Source organism: Daktulosphaira vitifoliae, unplaced genomic scaffold, assembly GCF_025091365.1.
Source record: "Daktulosphaira vitifoliae isolate Bord-2020 unplaced genomic scaffold, ASM2509136v1 Scaffold_1, whole genome shotgun sequence".
NCBI lineage: Eukaryota > Metazoa > Arthropoda > Insecta > Hemiptera > Phylloxeridae > Daktulosphaira > Daktulosphaira vitifoliae.
This window is the reverse complement of record NW_026099572.1, coordinates 17,003,428-17,019,826: the sequence shown is the minus strand read 5'-3', so window position 1 is coordinate 17,019,826 and position 16,399 is coordinate 17,003,428. Positions and strand designations below refer to the sequence as shown.

The 16,399-nt window shown below is 26.8% G+C and overlaps 3 protein-coding genes across 4 annotated transcripts in view; 1 reads left to right on the top strand and 2 right to left on the bottom strand.

Moving 5' to 3' along the window:
• Positions 1-10,249, top strand: part of LOC126910499 (trafficking protein particle complex subunit 4) — a 12,601-nt gene extending 2,352 nt beyond the window's left edge. The window contains exon 3 of the mRNA XM_050693125.1: positions 9,947-10,249. Coding sequence (XP_050549082.1) covers positions 9,947-10,155 — 209 coding nt within the window. The 3' untranslated portion in view covers positions 10,156-10,249. The remainder of the gene's footprint in view (positions 1-9,946) is intronic.
• A 476-nt stretch (positions 10,250-10,725) lies between these two features.
• LOC126910498 (transport and Golgi organization 2 homolog) lies at positions 10,726-12,603 on the bottom strand. 2 transcript variants are annotated; one of them, XM_050693124.1, is made up of 5 exons: positions 11,799-12,603; positions 11,504-11,729; positions 11,221-11,442; positions 11,037-11,147; positions 10,726-10,979 (listed from the first exon to the last, which is right to left on the bottom strand). In XM_050693124.1, the coding sequence occupies exons 1-5, from the start codon at positions 11,932-11,934 to the stop codon at positions 10,868-10,870; spliced, it is 807 nt and encodes a 268-aa protein (XP_050549081.1). In that variant the 5' UTR covers positions 11,935-12,603; the 3' UTR covers positions 10,726-10,867. The 2 variants fall into 2 exon arrangements, with proteins under 2 accessions (XP_050549081.1, XP_050549080.1); XM_050693123.1 differs by having other exon boundaries at positions 11,796-12,601.
• A 2,041-nt stretch (positions 12,604-14,644) lies between these two features.
• Positions 14,645-16,072, bottom strand: LOC126901553 (general transcription factor II-I repeat domain-containing protein 2-like). The gene is made up of 2 exons (XM_050678120.1): positions 15,094-16,072; positions 14,645-14,946 (listed from the first exon to the last, which is right to left on the bottom strand). Exons 1-2 carry the CDS (start codon positions 16,070-16,072, stop codon positions 14,645-14,647), a joined length of 1,281 nt encoding a protein of 426 aa, XP_050534077.1.
• Positions 16,073-16,399: the final 327 nt, after the last annotated feature.

Below are 16,399 nucleotides of genomic sequence, written 5' to 3'. Positions count from 1 at the left end.
TTTTTTTTTTTGTGTCTGTTACCACTTTTTCTCAGCTCTCACCGAACGGATTTCTTTCAACGATACGTCAAAAAATCACAAATTGTAGCTAGTCGAAGACATTACCCTTCAAAATTGAAAAAATTTCCCTCGTTCCCCGTAAATGGGGGAAACCTCCAAAAAAATTACATATTTAAAAATCGCTAATTTTCGAAATTTTTTCAATTTTTTTTACTAAAATGTGCCGTAACTTTTTTAAAAATGACCAAATCAATATCATTTTTTTTTATAGATGCTTGATTTCTTTACCTATCATTTGGTATATTTTTTTTGTAAATTTGACCTTTTTTTTGCCCACAGGGGGGGATTTAAAATGACAACTTTTTCACAAAAAATTAACTTTTTCAACTTAACTTTTGAAAATGTTCCGGAAGGTCTGACACTTTTATATATATCTTAAATTAAAGCTAATGTAATATACTTTAATTTGAAAAAAAAAAATTTGACCTCTGGACTTGTCTTCACGGCGAAAATGGCTACCGAATGCTATTTTCGTGTGAAAATTCTCGATTTTATTATTTATATTATATTTAACTTTATAATGCTATAACTTATTGAAAAGTTTATGGATCTACACAATTTTTTTATGAGAAATAATATTTTTTAATAAACCCTTTTTCATTCGACATACTTTATCTTAATCGAGATATTAATAAGGAACCAGCAGATCAAGTAGCTTTTGGAATAAAACACCAATTATTTTAAAATTAAACACTATCTAAAGATTTGCATCGAAGCGTTTATTTTTTATAGTGATTTTAATCACTGTCAGATATCATTATACTTGATCCAACTATACCACGTCACAACTGTACCGCGACCCCCCTGTGCTGGGTTTTTTTCAGTTATTTTTGAATAATTAAAAAACTAATATCGGAATATTTTAATTATAGCATCTTTTTAAGTACCTAGAGTTACATAGAAATGATTATTATAATTTCTATTGAGATGATTTATTACAAATTAAATGCAGAATAATTGTTTTCTTTTTCCTCGTCTTAATCCTAACTACTTGGGGTTGGCCAAAATACAAAACAAATGTTGTTTTAATAAAATGTCGAGTTATTCTCATATCCTGAGTTCCAGGATATGTTCAAAATATTGTTTCCTTGGTAGTTTTCTTGGTTTCTTACATAGAATTTTAAAAACTAAATAAGCTAGAAAAATCTAAGGACAGACTCATAATTATAACAAATAATTTAGTTATATTGATATATTTTTAGTTTCGATGGAAAGCTGAGAAAGGTATTAGTTTTACTATGATGTGTTTTTTTTATTTTTTATTTTTTTTGTGCCTGTTACCACTTTTTTTCAACAGTACGTATAAAGATCACAAATTGTATATAGTCAAAGACATTACCTTCAAAAATTGAAAAAAATTTTCGTCATTCCCCCTAAATGGGGGAAATCTCCAAAAAAATTACAAATTTTCAAAAAAATTTTTACTTAAAACTGCTTTAACTTTTTTAAAAATGACCAAATCAATATCATTTTTTTTTATAGATGCATGATGTCTTTACTTATAATTTGGTATATTTTTTTTTTAAATATTTCAACTGTTTTTTATAAACCTTTTACTTGTCCACAGGGGGGATTTAAAATGACAACTTTTTCACAAAAAATTTACTTTTTTAACTTAAATTTTGAAAGTGTTCCGGAAAGTCTGACACTTTTATATATATCTTAAATTAAAGCTAATGTAATGTACATTATTATGGAAAAAAAAATTTTTGGACTTTATTTTGTCTTTACTGTGAATATTACTGCTAACAAATGCTATTTTTGTGTAAAAATTCTCAATTTCATATTTTACATTTTTAACTATATTATGCTAAAACATTTTGAAAAATGTAAGGATCAATACAATTTATTCATGAAAAGTAGTATTTATATACATCTTTCATACGATATACTTTTTTTTTAAATCGGACAATTTCCCTTTATATATTTATATATTATAAATATATATAGAGTGGAACGGATCTAACTGACAACTCATATAACTTATGATCTACATAACATTTTATACTTTTTTTTTTTTAATATAGAACTATATTTAAAATATGTTTTATGTTAATTATCGCAATTACAAAAAATATTTTAAAAATTAATTTTATTATTAAAATTTTTTTAAGATTTTAAGATAGCTATTTTATAGATAAGTTTTAAAGAAAAATGTTGATACCAAATACTCTTATTTTAATTCAGTAGTTATGTTCATACAGCATTTTGAAGTTTGTTAAATTTTGATTTTTTTTACAATTTTCCTATGGTATCAAATGTCAGTCCATATTATATAAAGTACAGAAGTAAACACTTATTACATTATTTACTGATAACAGTACGCGTTTTCTTTTCCATGAAAATAATTAACATTTGAATAAGCATTTGTAATTGACATGAAAAAATAATTAATAGTATATTTCAAATTATTAAAAAACCAAACCCATCACAGGGGGGTCGCGGCATAGTGGTGACGTGACATAGTTGGATCAAGTATTATGATATCTGACAGTGATTAAAATCACTATAACAAAAAAACGCTTCGATGCAAATCTTTAGATTAATTTTGCTTAATTTTAAAAAATTGGTGGATTATTCCAAAAGCAACATGATCTGCTAGTTCGTTATTAATATCCTGATTCAGATAAAGTATGTCGAATAAAAAAGGGATTATTAAAAAATATTATTTCTCATAAAAAAATTATGTTGATCCATACACTTTTCAATAAGTTACAACATTATAAAGTTAAAAATAAAAAAATAAAATCGAGAATTTTCATTCAAAAATAGCATTCGATAGCCAATTTCACCCTGAAGACAAAATAAAGTCCGAAATTTTTTTTTTCCATAATAAAGTGCATTACATTAGCTTTAATTTAAGATATATATAAAAGTGTCAGACTTTCCGAAACACTTTCAAAATTTATGTTAAAAAAGTAAATTTATTGTGAAAAAGTTGTAATTTTAAATCCCTTCCTGTAGGCAGGTAAATGGTCAGATATAAAAAAAAAATATACCAAATGATAGGTAAAGACATCATGCATTTATAAAAAAAATAATTATATTGATCCATACATCTTTCAAAAAGTTATAGCATTATAAAGTTAAAAATATAAAAAAGAATTTTTTTACAAAAATTGTATTTTAGCTTCGATGCGAAGCTGAGAAGGTATTGGTTTTACTATGATGTGTTTTTTTTTTTTTTTGTGTCTGTTACCACTTTTTCTCAGCTCTCACCGAACGGATTTCTTTCAACGATACGTCAAAAGATCACAAATCGTATCTAGTCGAAGACTTTACCCTTCAAAATTGAAAAAATTTCCCTCGTTCCCCGTAAATGGGGGAAACCTCCAAAAAAATTACAAATTTTCAAAAAAATTTTTACTTAAAACTGCTTTAACTTTTATAAAAATGACCAAATCAATATCATTTTTTTTAATAGATGCTTGATTTCTTTACCTATCATTTGGTATATTTTTTTTGTAAATTTGACCTTTTTTTTGCCCACAGGGGGGGATTTAAAATGACAACTTTTTCACAAAAAATTAACTTTTTCAACTTAACTTTTGAAAATGTTCCGGAAGGTCTAACACTTTTATATATATCTTAAATTAAAGCTAATGTAATATACTTTAATTTGAAAAAAAAAAAATTGACCTCTGGACTTGTCTTCACGGCGAAAATGGCTACCGAATGCTATTTTCGTGTGAAAATTCTCGATTTTATTATTTATATTATATTTAACTTTATAATGCTATAACTTATTGAAAAGTTTATGGATACACACAATTTTTTTATGAGAAATAATATTTTTTAATAAACCCTTTTTCATTCGACATATTTTATCTTAATCGAGATATTAATAAGGAACCAGCAGATCAAGTAGCTTTTGGAATAAAACACCAATTATTTTAAAATTAAACACTATCTAAAGATTTGCATCGAAGCGTTTATTTTTGATAGTGATTTTAATCACTGTCAGATATCATTATACTTGATCCAAATATGCCACGTCACCACTGTGCCGCGACCCCCCTGTGCTGGGTTGGGTTTTTTTTATTAACTTTGATATCTGTTTTCACCCTGAAGACAAAATAAAGTCCGAAATTTTTTTTTTCCATAATAAAGTACATTACATTAGCTTTAATTTAAGATATATATAAAAGTGTCAGACTTTCCGGAACACTTTCAAAAGTTAAGTTGAAAAAATTATTTTTTTGTAAAATGTTGTCATTTTAAATCCCACCCTGTGGGCAGGTAAAAAGTCAGATTTATAAAAAAATTATACCAAATGATAGGTAAAGACATCATGCATCTATAAGAAAATTTAAAAAAATTTCGAAAATTAGCGTTTTTTAAATTTGTAATTTTATTGGTTTCCCCCATTTACGGGGAACGAGGGATTTTTTTTCAATTTTTATGGGTAATGTCTTCGACTAGATACGATTTGTGATCTTTTGACGTATCATTGAAAGAAATCGGTTCGGTGAGAGCTGAGAAAAAGTGGTACCAGACACAAAAAAAAAACACATCATTGTAAAATTAATCCCTTCTCAGCTTCGCATCGAAGCTAAAAAATTATAGAAACATTGTCTAAAACATGTTTAATTTTTAATTAAATAAGTTCATTCATCGTAAATTTAAAAGTGAATAATAGTGAATAAGTGAATTTATTAGCAAATCTCCTAACAAGGAATGTCCTCTAATAATATGATTACAATGATAGAATCACGCAAATTAATAATTGTTATCACTTTTAACTTGGTTAACTATGGAACACTCGTAGTTGACATACGATATGTTCTAAATTTTGTAATAAAGATTAGAAATAATTATTTCTGTATAAAGCGCGTTAAATATTATTATTATCCATAGAAAACATATCGCGTACTGTTACCAGTAAATAATATAATAAGTGTTTACTTCTGTACTTTACATAATATGGACTGACATTTGATACCATAGGAAAATTGTAAAAAAAATCAAAATTTAACAAACTTCAAAATGCTTTATGAACGTAACTACTGAATTAAAATAAGAGTATTTGGTATCAACATTTTTCTTTAAAATGGAACAAAAATGGGTTGTTTTGTACGCTCAAACTAATGGTTTTCAAACAGTAGCTGTTATATGTGACATGCTCGTGTGCGTATGTGCGTTATCCGCTGCAGCTATTTTATTGCTCATAGGTTGCATAGGGCAATACCGACTGCCTTAAAATAGTTACAATGCATACTTGATATTATACCTGTATATATGATATTAGATTATTTGCTTTTATCTTATTTGCAAACCTGTCATCATTACATAGTAAGAAACAAATTTTGTTGTTGTATTCCTATATAAGTGTCGCTAAAAAAATGGGGAGTCATAAAACAATATCTGGTGAGGTACGAATATATAAAAATAATTTTCATACACTTTCTTAGTTTCGATAGAAAACTGAGAAGGTATTAGTTTTACTATGATGTGTTTTTTGTTTGTGTCTATCCATATCTGTACCTACTGGACATTTATTGTTCAACGATACGCCAAAAGATCAAAAAATATATCTTGTTGATGTATTCAGCATTATCTTTTAATAATTTCTCTTTAAATCTGACACAAAAACGTGTTTTTCTCAGTCTCACACTATGTTATCAAACTAGATCTAACACTAAGTAACTGATGTTATGAATAAAATGAATTTTAAACAAATACAATAAAAAAAAGGAAATCATTTTTTTAAAAAAAGGTGGTCAGATTTGAGTGATAATGAGATATAACTTATATTTAATATAATACGAAGTGCTTAGAATTCATGAGATATAAGTGACATGTCAAAAAAAAAAATTATTTTGGTACACCATCAGACTGAAAATTAATAGTTCTTATTAGTAGAAAAAATTTGTAAATAAAAAACACATTATTGTAAAATCAAGATACCACTTCAGCTACACATGAAAATTAAAAAATAAATACAATATACATTATTTTGGTAGAATGTTTCCAATTCTCAAACTAACATTTTACTTGACATACCTCAAACAAGTAACGAGGAGAATTTAATAAATGAGTGAGTAATTTTTTCACGAAGAAAAATTTTTAAAGAAGGGCAAGGTTAAAATATAATTTATTAGAAACAAACATTTTTTTTTCTTTAGAAAAATTGGAGATGATAGTTTTTATGATTTTTTACCATTGTCACCCAGTGCACAAACTCTTGATACTTGTAAAAAAATTTCTTCAGAAGTTAACCAATTATTCAAAAAGAGTTAGTTTATTTTTTATAGTATTATTTTACAATGAAATTAATACACATATTTAACTATTTTAGGTATAATTTAAACAGTCGTAGAATAATAAATATTGAATATTTTTTTAATAGTTCGAAATCAATTAAACACGAGTTATTTGCTTGTAATTTTTCAAATCATGTATTTAAAACTGAAGTTCAAAGGGGTTTTTTTTCAGAATTTCACTTTGAATGTAATTTTTTGCAAAAAAAAAAGAAATTATTTATTCAGAGGATCCCAAATTAAATTATTCTCATAGTATAAATACTGCAGTTGTTACTGCTACTTTGAATACTAGTCAGGGGTTTACAAATTTAGAACAGTTTTCTGCTGTACTAAATATGCCATGTATGAGTAATAAGACGTATCAAAAATATCATGATTATATTGCTAAGCAAACTGAAAAAACTGCATGGGATTCGATAGAGTTAGCGGGGAAAGAAGAAACTAGGTTTGCTATTGAAAATGGATAAGTGAATGATAAAGGACTTCCCATAAGAACAGGCTTATAAAACTTAAATATTTTAGTGTGTAAATAATGTAATTTTGTAAATTGAATTCTTATAATTAAAATTAGTTTTTTTATAGTTTTATAACTTCAAAATAATCGATGTGGATCTCATATGATTTAACTTGTTTTCTGTAAATATTTAGTTTTTCTTAATCGTCGAAAATAAATAGTTTAATTATTTTTATAATCAATAAAATGTGTGAAATCATGACACGTCTATTAGTATTTACAGTGAGGCTGGTGTTAAACTATAGTTATTATACTACATAAAATAAACGTGTGTCGTTATCAACATAATCGTATTGAATCAAAAAGTAAGGCAGGTACACAACCGGTTTTGTTATCGACTATAACACGACGAAAATACTCCCAATAATGGACACTCACACTAATAATCATTTATTTCTCACACAACGACACTGCGTAACATGTAAAAACCACAAAATTGCCTATATTCGACCCCTGAAAAAAGGTCGGTACCCAGACGCCTTAAAAAAAATTTTAATAATAAAATTAATTTTTAAAATATTTTTTGTAATTGTGATAATTAATATAAAACATATTTTAAATATAGTTCTATATTAAAAAAACCCAGCACAGGGGGGTCGCGGCACAGTGGTGACGTGGCATAGTTGGATCAAGTATAATGATATCTGACAGTGATTAAAATCACTATAAAAAAAAAAAAACGCTTCGATGCAAATCTATAGATAGTGTTTAATTTAAAAAAAAAAATTTGTCAAAAAAGTAGGTCAAATGAGAGCTGAGAAAATAAATGATAGCTACAAAAAAAAAACACATAATAAAATAATATTAATATGAATTTCTTCTCACGAGAGGAAACTACAGTAATGGAATCCTTGATATTTATTGAAGTTATTGAACATAAATGAGATAAAAATCAAATGAGTTAAAAATTTTTTTTAACTCAAAAAGAATTAAAAAAAAATTCAGTGCCACAGTCGTGAAAGACCCAAGTGTTACCGTCTCAAAAACCGTACGTCTCATTCGTCACTTAATAAAAATGCAAAATTTAGCTAGTTCAAATTTTAAAGTGATTTTTCTCGACTTCAAAGAAACAAAAAAATTCAAATATGATTAATTTTTTATACTCTGTCATTTAGATTGATATGATATTTATGAAAATCATTGTAATCCCCTTATAATAAAATAAAATACAAAACCAAGAATTTTAACACAATAATAGCATATTTTTAAATACGGTAGTTATTTTCACCATGTATTCTCCTAATAAGATATTTTAAAATAAAATATAATACAAAACCTAGAATTTTAATAGAAAAATAGCATATTTTTGAATACGATAGCCATTTGCGCATAGAAGATAGGTCGTCGGGACAAATTTTTTTTTTCATTTTATAGTACATAATATAGCTTTAATTTGATATATGTTTAAAGGACACAGTATTTCCGGAACATTTTCAAAAATTAAGTTGAAAAAGTTAGTTTTTGTAAAAAAGTTGCTATTTTAAATCCCCCCTGTGAGCAGGTTAAGTGTTAGATTATCAAAAAAATGATATAGAATGAAAGGGAAATATCTAAAGTTTCAATAAAAAAAAAAAATTAAGTTGTTTTGTAAACTTTTAAAAAAGTTATGGAAGTTTAAAAAAAAAAAAAAAAGTGAAAAAAATGACAAAATTTACCGATTTTTAAATTTGTAATGTTTTTGAAGATTTCCCCATTCCCCGCAAATGGGGGAAAATTTTTCAATTTTTAAGAGTAATGTCTTCAACTAGATTTATGATCTTTTGACGTATTGTTGAAATAAATCGCCCAATGAGAGCTGAGATTGTGACTGAGGCAACAGACATAAAAAAAAATATATATATATATATATATATATTAAAATTAATACCTTCTCAGCTTCATATCGAAGCTAAAATTAAAAACACCGTAGGTTACTAATCATGACTAATCAATTTATGTTGGTCCCTTTAAGCTCATGAGCACCTAACTGGTCACTTCACTTAATCCAGTCCTGTGTATAAAACTAACAATTTTTGTAAAATTCTATTTTTTTTCTTCACTATCAAAATATCTAAGGTTTTATTAATTAATTTTGTATAAAAAATTCATTAGTGTGCTAAAAACACATTGAATAGAAAAAAAGATTGATTTCTTAAAATTTCTATTATTGTACATATTTTTATATGTAATTAAAATTTTTCTAATTAACAATATAGATGTTTTGTACATTACATAAAGCTTATATCTACTGAATATTTAATATATAACTTTACTTTGTCTTAATATAAAACAATAGTTTAAATTTATTACACTGGTGATTCTTTTAACATTAACCACTCAATTTCTCATAAAAAAAAATATATATATATATATGTATATTTTGTTATAAAATATTTTTTATGTTCATCCCTTTTATTTTATAAGTGTCAAAATACCTATTTAACTAGTTTATAAAATAGAAAATTATGGAATTAAGAAAATGACTTGTCAATAATAACTTTTGCATCATTATTTTACAATTAATAACAATTTAAAATATGACTGGAGGTAAGGAGTGGGTGCTGCTATTTTTATTACTAGACATATCTCAATCAACATCATACCTACATATAAAAATTAATGTGTGTTATAAATATTTTTATGTATTTACTTCTAAAATATTGATCCATAAGTTGTTTTCAATCAATTATTTTCTTAATTTCATCAATTTCTATTTTATAAGCTACTTAAATATGTACGTTTCCATTTAAAAAATATTTACATCCTTATATTTTTTAAAGGAAGATCATAAAAAATATTGTATAACAGATATATGGTGATACATATGTATCTAACAATAGCAAAAAAAATTATTATTTTAAGATATATTGAGTTGATAGTGTTAAAGAATCACCCTAAATAGTCTCTCACTAGTATATAAGGTACACAATTATCTTTGTATCTTTTAGGTAATAAATTGATTTTGTAAAAAATCCCTAAATATAAACCGCACTTTAAAAATGCCATATGCATATATATATATAAAATTTACATTTTTTTGATGCTAAAAATATTTCTTTTCTTTGAAATAGATTTGTAAGATTATATTTCAAATACATTACTCTATTTTATAATTTCTTTGCTTCTCTAGGTGTAAAATTTATGGTCATAGCAGATCCAACACATACAGGATTAGAACAACTTTTAAAGAAAATATATGAGCTTTACACAGATTTTGCTCTTAAGAATCCATTTTATTCTTTGGAAATGCCTATAAGGTGTGAACTATTTGATACAAATTTACAATCTCTGTTGGAACAAGCTGATAAAACTAATATAAATATAAATAATTGCAAATAATATTTAGTTGAGACATAATTTTATTTGGTATACATTACTTCATTGTTAACACATTTTTTAAATTGTTAAAAAATAATAAAAATTGTAATCAACAACAATGAGTTATTTAAATTATTTGTATGTAATATAAAAAAAATTGTTAAAGTAAATAAAATGAAAATATTATTGTATATATAATTAAAATTATTATTTATTTTATCTTTAATGCATAACTGAAAAACTATTGGTTTCATTCTGCTATGAATTTTTTATGTTCATATACGTAGTTACTCCCCTCTTACTAAGCTGAGTTTGCACAATGACAATACATAGTATACTACAGTTAATAATTAGTCAATTCAAAATAAAATTATTTTACATTAATTACTAAATTTTGAATTTATTTACTTTCTTAACTAATCAATTACATTGTATTTTCAAAGTAATTTAAAATTTGTGACATACAGAAATTCAAGGAATATAAGTCACATTTAAAAAAAAAATAAAAAGAGTTAGATCTACTGTCAGTTTAAAATATAAGTTTTTTGAAAATTAGTTCGATTCAATAAAAAAAAATTCAAGAAATTAATATACAAATCATGAAAAAATAATTTTTTTTTACATGGTATGTTCTTTGGAGAACAAAAACTTTAAAATTAATTTGCTCAAAATTAAAAAAATAAACTTGCATTACTCCTGGCATTCTAAGTGTCTCATTCATCAATCATTAATGCTAAAATTCCAATTTGGTATTAAAACATTGGTGTTTCCAATCTTCATCTACTTTTGTCCATTCATTATATTCTATATCTCCATTATGATCTATTAGAATTATAGTATGTGTTCTAAAACAGGAAAAATAAAATTAAAAATAATAAAATAATAATATACATGTATGTTACCTTGTTCCATATTTCAAATGTGGTATTTCAACAAAAACTGAACTAAAATATTTGTAATCAATACCTGAATATTTAGGTGCATGTTGAATCAAATTTTCATCAAGAACGTGTCTGTAAAAAAAATGAATTTAAATACATAAAAATTATATTTTATGAAACAATTTTTTTTTTAAATACATCTTACTGTTCATTCCATTTTAAAAGATCTAATAATTCTTCAATAAGTTTAAGTTTAGTAGTATTTTTCCCATAACTTTTTACAATAGTATTAAATCGTTTTTCTCCTTCAGAAACCTTTTGAAATGCTTCATTACCATATCCTTTAACCCCATCTGGAATATTTGTCATAACTGGATGATTACTTGAATCATCATTAGTCAGGAGATAAGTTTCTATAGATGACATACTATTTTTACATAAAAATTAAAAAATAAATAATTAAATCAATATAAATTTATTTTGTTTACTTTATTTCTATCATTATTAATTTAAAACCATTATAAACATCTTTTAATGATTCTACATAAATTGGAGCTTTAACATCAGATTTTATATAATTTTCAACTAATCGACCTCTAGATTGTGCATTTATTTGATTTGATAATTGAAAAATGTTCAACAAAGTACAAATTTTTCCTTTGATATTAAGTGCCAGCCATGTACCACCTTTACTAGATAAACTTATATCTCGTCCTAAGATAGTTATTAGTTATTACATTAAAATATAATAAATCATTACTAATAATTTCAAATAGTCACCACCAATAATGTTTGAGTTTTCCAACCAGTAATTAGCAGACAATGTTGGTCTACAATAAAACTCGTCTCGATTAGATGCTAATATTAACCTATATCCTTCTTTTTGATGTTGAATACTACTAATGAAAACTACACACATTTTTTAAAATTACTATTTCATATCACACTGAAAATTTAAATTTACATTGTATCTGTATTAGTGTAGATATTTTACCTTAAATAATACTATTAGTAATAACTAACAAAAATTCAATAGATATATATAATAATAATTAAAAAAAATACTTCAGATCAAAGGTTAAACTCAAACATTAATCTACAATTAAGGTATGTAGTATGTTTTAATTGTTAACACCTATGCCATTTGTCCAACTGATAATTATTACGAACATCAGATGTTATGATATGATTCTGATATCGTAGGTTACCATAACCACGACGGTTTTACTCCGACATTATCGATAATCAAACATTTTGAGCTTCGATGCGCTGTTGAGAAGGTATTAATTTTACTATGATGCGTTTTTTTTTTTGTCTGTTACCACTTTTTCTCAGCTCTCACCAAACCAATTTCTTTCAACGATACATCAAAAGATCACAAATCGTATCTAGTCGAAGACATTACCCTTAGGCTTGGTTCACATGACTGCGCGTATACGCGCGTCAGTTAATCACGTAACGCGATTATGATCATTCAAATGTACGCGCTAACACGTGCATCAAACTCGAAATATTTTGATAATATGTAATTGCACAATGAATCGCAATTTTGTTGTAAACGCGCGTGTCAACTGAACGGTCCGTATCGTAATAATAATAATTCAATTTGCAGTATTACGCGCCAAAATAGAAACTTGCGTCATTATCGCGATCGACCGGCGCATACGCGCGTCCATGTGAACCTATCCTTAATAATAGAAAAAAATTCTCTCGTTCCCCGTAAATAGGGGAAATCTCTAAAAAAATTACAAATCTAAAAATCACTAATTTTCGACATTTTTTCAATTTTTTACTTAAAACTGCCAGAACTTTTTTAAAAATGACCAAATCAAAATAATTTTTTTTTTTATAGATGCATGATGTCTTTACCTATCATTTGATATATTTTTTCTAAAATTGACACTATTTTCTATGGGTTACGGAGATTGCCACGAACCCGAAATGTATCCGACTTTTGATAAAATAGGTACATAAAGGTAAGAAAGGGGGCTTTGAACTAATACAACCCGTTACATAACTGGTGTGAGCCCTTTGGAGGGGAAAGAAGAGCGATTCCAATTTTCAAACGTAAAATCTTTTTTACCTCTCCTTATTAGTGCTTATTATAACATTATAAGCACATTAATATTATAACATTTAATTAGTTTAGTTAAAAAATATAGGTGTACGTTTCACTGATGATAGGATTCGTCATTAAACAGATGTGTTTATAAAGATATTCAGTATCTCATTCTCTGAAACTGTCATTACAATTAGTCTCATATGAAATCAAACAAAAAAACCCAGCACAGGGGGGTCGCGGCACAGTGGTGACGTGACATAGTTGGATCAAGTATAATGATATCTGACAGTGATTAAAATCACTATAAAAAAAAAACGCTTCGATGCAAATCTTTAGATAGTGTTTAATTTTAAAAAATTGGTGGATTATACCAAAAGCAACATGATCTGCTAGTTCGTTATTAATATCCTGATTCAGATAAAGTATGTCGAATGAAAAAGGGATTATTAAAAAATACTACTCCTCATGAAAAAATTGTACTGATCCATACATTTTTCAAAAAGTTATAGCATAATAAAGTTAAAAATGTGAAATACAAAATCGAAAATTTTCACACAAAAATAGCATTTGGTAGCCTTTTTCACCGTGAAGATAAAATAAAGTCCGAAATTTTTTTTTTGCATAATAAAGTACATTACATTAACTTTAATTTAAGATATATATAAAAGTGTCAGACTTTCCGGAACATTTTCAAAAGTTAATTTTTTGTGAAAAAGTTGTCATTTTAAATCCCCCTTGTGGACAGGTTAAGGGTTAAATTTATGAAAAAAATATACTAAATGAAAGGTAATGATATTATGCATCTATATAAAAAATAGTTATATTGATATGTTCATTTTTGAAAAAGTTATAGCACTTTTAAGTAAAAAAAATTGAAAAAATTTCGAAAATTAGCGATTTTTAAATTTGTATTTTTTTTGGAGGTTTTCCCCATTTACGGGGAACGAGGGAATCTTTTCCAATTTTTGAGGGTAGTGTCTTCGTCTAGATACGATTTGTGATCTTTTGACGTATCATTGAAAGAAATTGGTTCGGTGAGAGCAGAGTAAAAGTGGTAACAGACACAAAAAAAAAAAATAATAAAAAAATAAACACATCTTAGTAAAACCAATACCTTCTCATCGAAGCTAATATGATTTAAAATTATTTCATTGTTCAAAGGTGGAAAACGAAATTAATTCAGTCCAGTTTGGATTTGGCCGCAATCTGGAGAAACTTGAGGGGGCTTTGTCTCCTAAAATTCTGCCATAGAATATACCGAAAATGAATTAATTTGTATTTCTTGTTGTATGGCAGGCATGATCAACGTGCGGCCCGCGACACTGTTCTATGCGGCCCATAGTTTAATTTAGAGTTTGAATAAAACAGTAGAAAAATTTGTTAAATGCTTTATTTCAAATATGTCAGAAAAAAATTCAAATACAAAGTTAAAATCAGTGTGAAACTTGAGGTTGTTTTTGTAGCGCCAACTTCTTGATGTCAGGTTCAAATTTTGTAGTGGCAGCCCTTAGTAAGTAATGAAGATGATCATCTGTAAGGCGAGATCTTTCTTTGCTTTTGATACATTTTATCCTTGAAAATGTTTTTTCATACAGATATGTTGAGCCAGTTTTTTTAATTCAGGAAAATTTTCGTCGTCAAGATTTTTGTAAAAGTTTGGTAAATTCTTTCGATTTTCTTCGTACAAGTCCTTTTGTAAAGTATTAGTTTTCAGTTCTATTATTTCCATTTGAAAATTTTCCTGAACTACAGCTTCATCCATCTGAAAAGGATTTTCAATCAATCGAAACAACATACTTTGTTCTTTAAGTTTTTTAAACCGTGTATGAAAATCCGTTTTTAATTTTTCCAACAAGTCTACAAATTTTACTGTTGAAAAATTTAAAAAATTCTTTTCTTGTATTTTTTTACAGCAATTAAAGTGTATAAAATTGTTATTTTCAATTTGTCTACTAAATAGATTTAGTTTCAGCTCAAAAGCGGACATGATATTTAAGAGTTCAAATATGAATTTACCCTGTGNATTTAAGAGTTCAAATATGAATTTGCCCTGTGTCTGTAGTTTTAAATTTAAATCATTGCAGTGACTAGATATGTCGGTCAAAAAGGCTAAGTCCCAAAGCCACAATGAATCAGAAAGTTGAACGAATGTTTTTCCTTTCTCCGTCATAAAAATCTCTATCTCAGCAAGAAGATTAAAAAAGCGTGATAATACTTGGGCTCGGCTTAACCAACGTATCTGGTTGTGGTAAAGAACATCGGAAAATTCACTCCCGACTTCTTCCAAAAATGCTTGGAATTGCCGATGATTCAAGCCACGAGAACGAATAAAGTTCACAATGTCTCTAACAACATTCATGACGTGGTCCATTTTGAGTATTTTGCAACGTAACGCCTGCTGGTGAATAATGCAATGAACAGGCAATGGCTGTTCTAAATTTTGAGTGGCCATTTGATGCAAAATTTTTGTGACTAATCCATTTTTTGAACCAATCATGCTTGGTGCACCATCCGTTGTTAGTCCGCAAAGATTTTTCCAATTTAAATTCAACTTTGTTATGCACTGCAAAACTTCTTCAAAAATGTCATCTGCAGATGTGCGGTCTTTTATGCTCTGTAAAGATGTAAGCTCTTCAGTTATTGTAAATTCTCGATCTATTCCCCGCACAAAAATGAGTAATTGCGCTGTATCACGATTGTCCATGCTTTCGTCCAAAGTCAAGGAAAAAAAAGAAAACTGTTCTGCTTTTGTTTGCAACTGATCTTGTAAATTTTTACCAATGTCTTCTATGCGACGAGTAATGGTGGGCCGAGATAGACTTATTTCTTTGAATGCAGAGCATTTCTCAGGAGCGATTTCTTCAATAGCTGCGATGATGCACTTTTTAATAAACTCGCCACTATTAAGCGCTTGTTGGTCTTTCGCAATAAGATTTGCAATCTTATAACTTGCTGTAACGATATCGTCCTTTCCTTTTACTTGTCGCGAAAACATACTTTTGACAGCGCTTGTCTCGTCCGCGAATTTTTTTTTGATAACTCCAATTTAGATTCGCGAGCCTTATCTTTAATACTTTCATATTTTGATTTGTGTTTGGTTTCATAATGCCTCTGTATAATTAAATTCTTTATAAACAGCCACAGATTCACGACAAATAAAACAAGTTGGTTTCTCGTTGAATTGAATGAAAAAGTATTTATACATCCAAATGTCCTGAAAAAGACGATTTTCTTCGGAAATTTTACGTATTTTTTTTTTTGTTTCAGACATTTTTATTAGAGTATTTATCACAGAGCTAAAAAAAATTATTTTTATTACCAA

What these genes read in the sequence shown, in the direction of transcription:
- LOC126910498 (XM_050693123.1), bottom strand. Translation starts at nt 11,934, where the DNA reads ATGTGTGTAGTTTTCATTAGTAGTATTCAACATCAAAAAGAAGGATAT. An exon ending in AAACTCAAACATTATTGGTG is followed by an intron (nt 11,730 to 11,795) that starts GTGACTATTTGA and finishes TAACTATCTTAG; the next exon opens with GACGAGATATAAGTTTATCT. An exon ending in CATTTGAAATATGGAACAAG is followed by an intron (nt 10,980 to 11,036) that starts GTAACATACATG and finishes TTCCTGTTTTAG; the next exon opens with AACACATACTATAATTCTAA.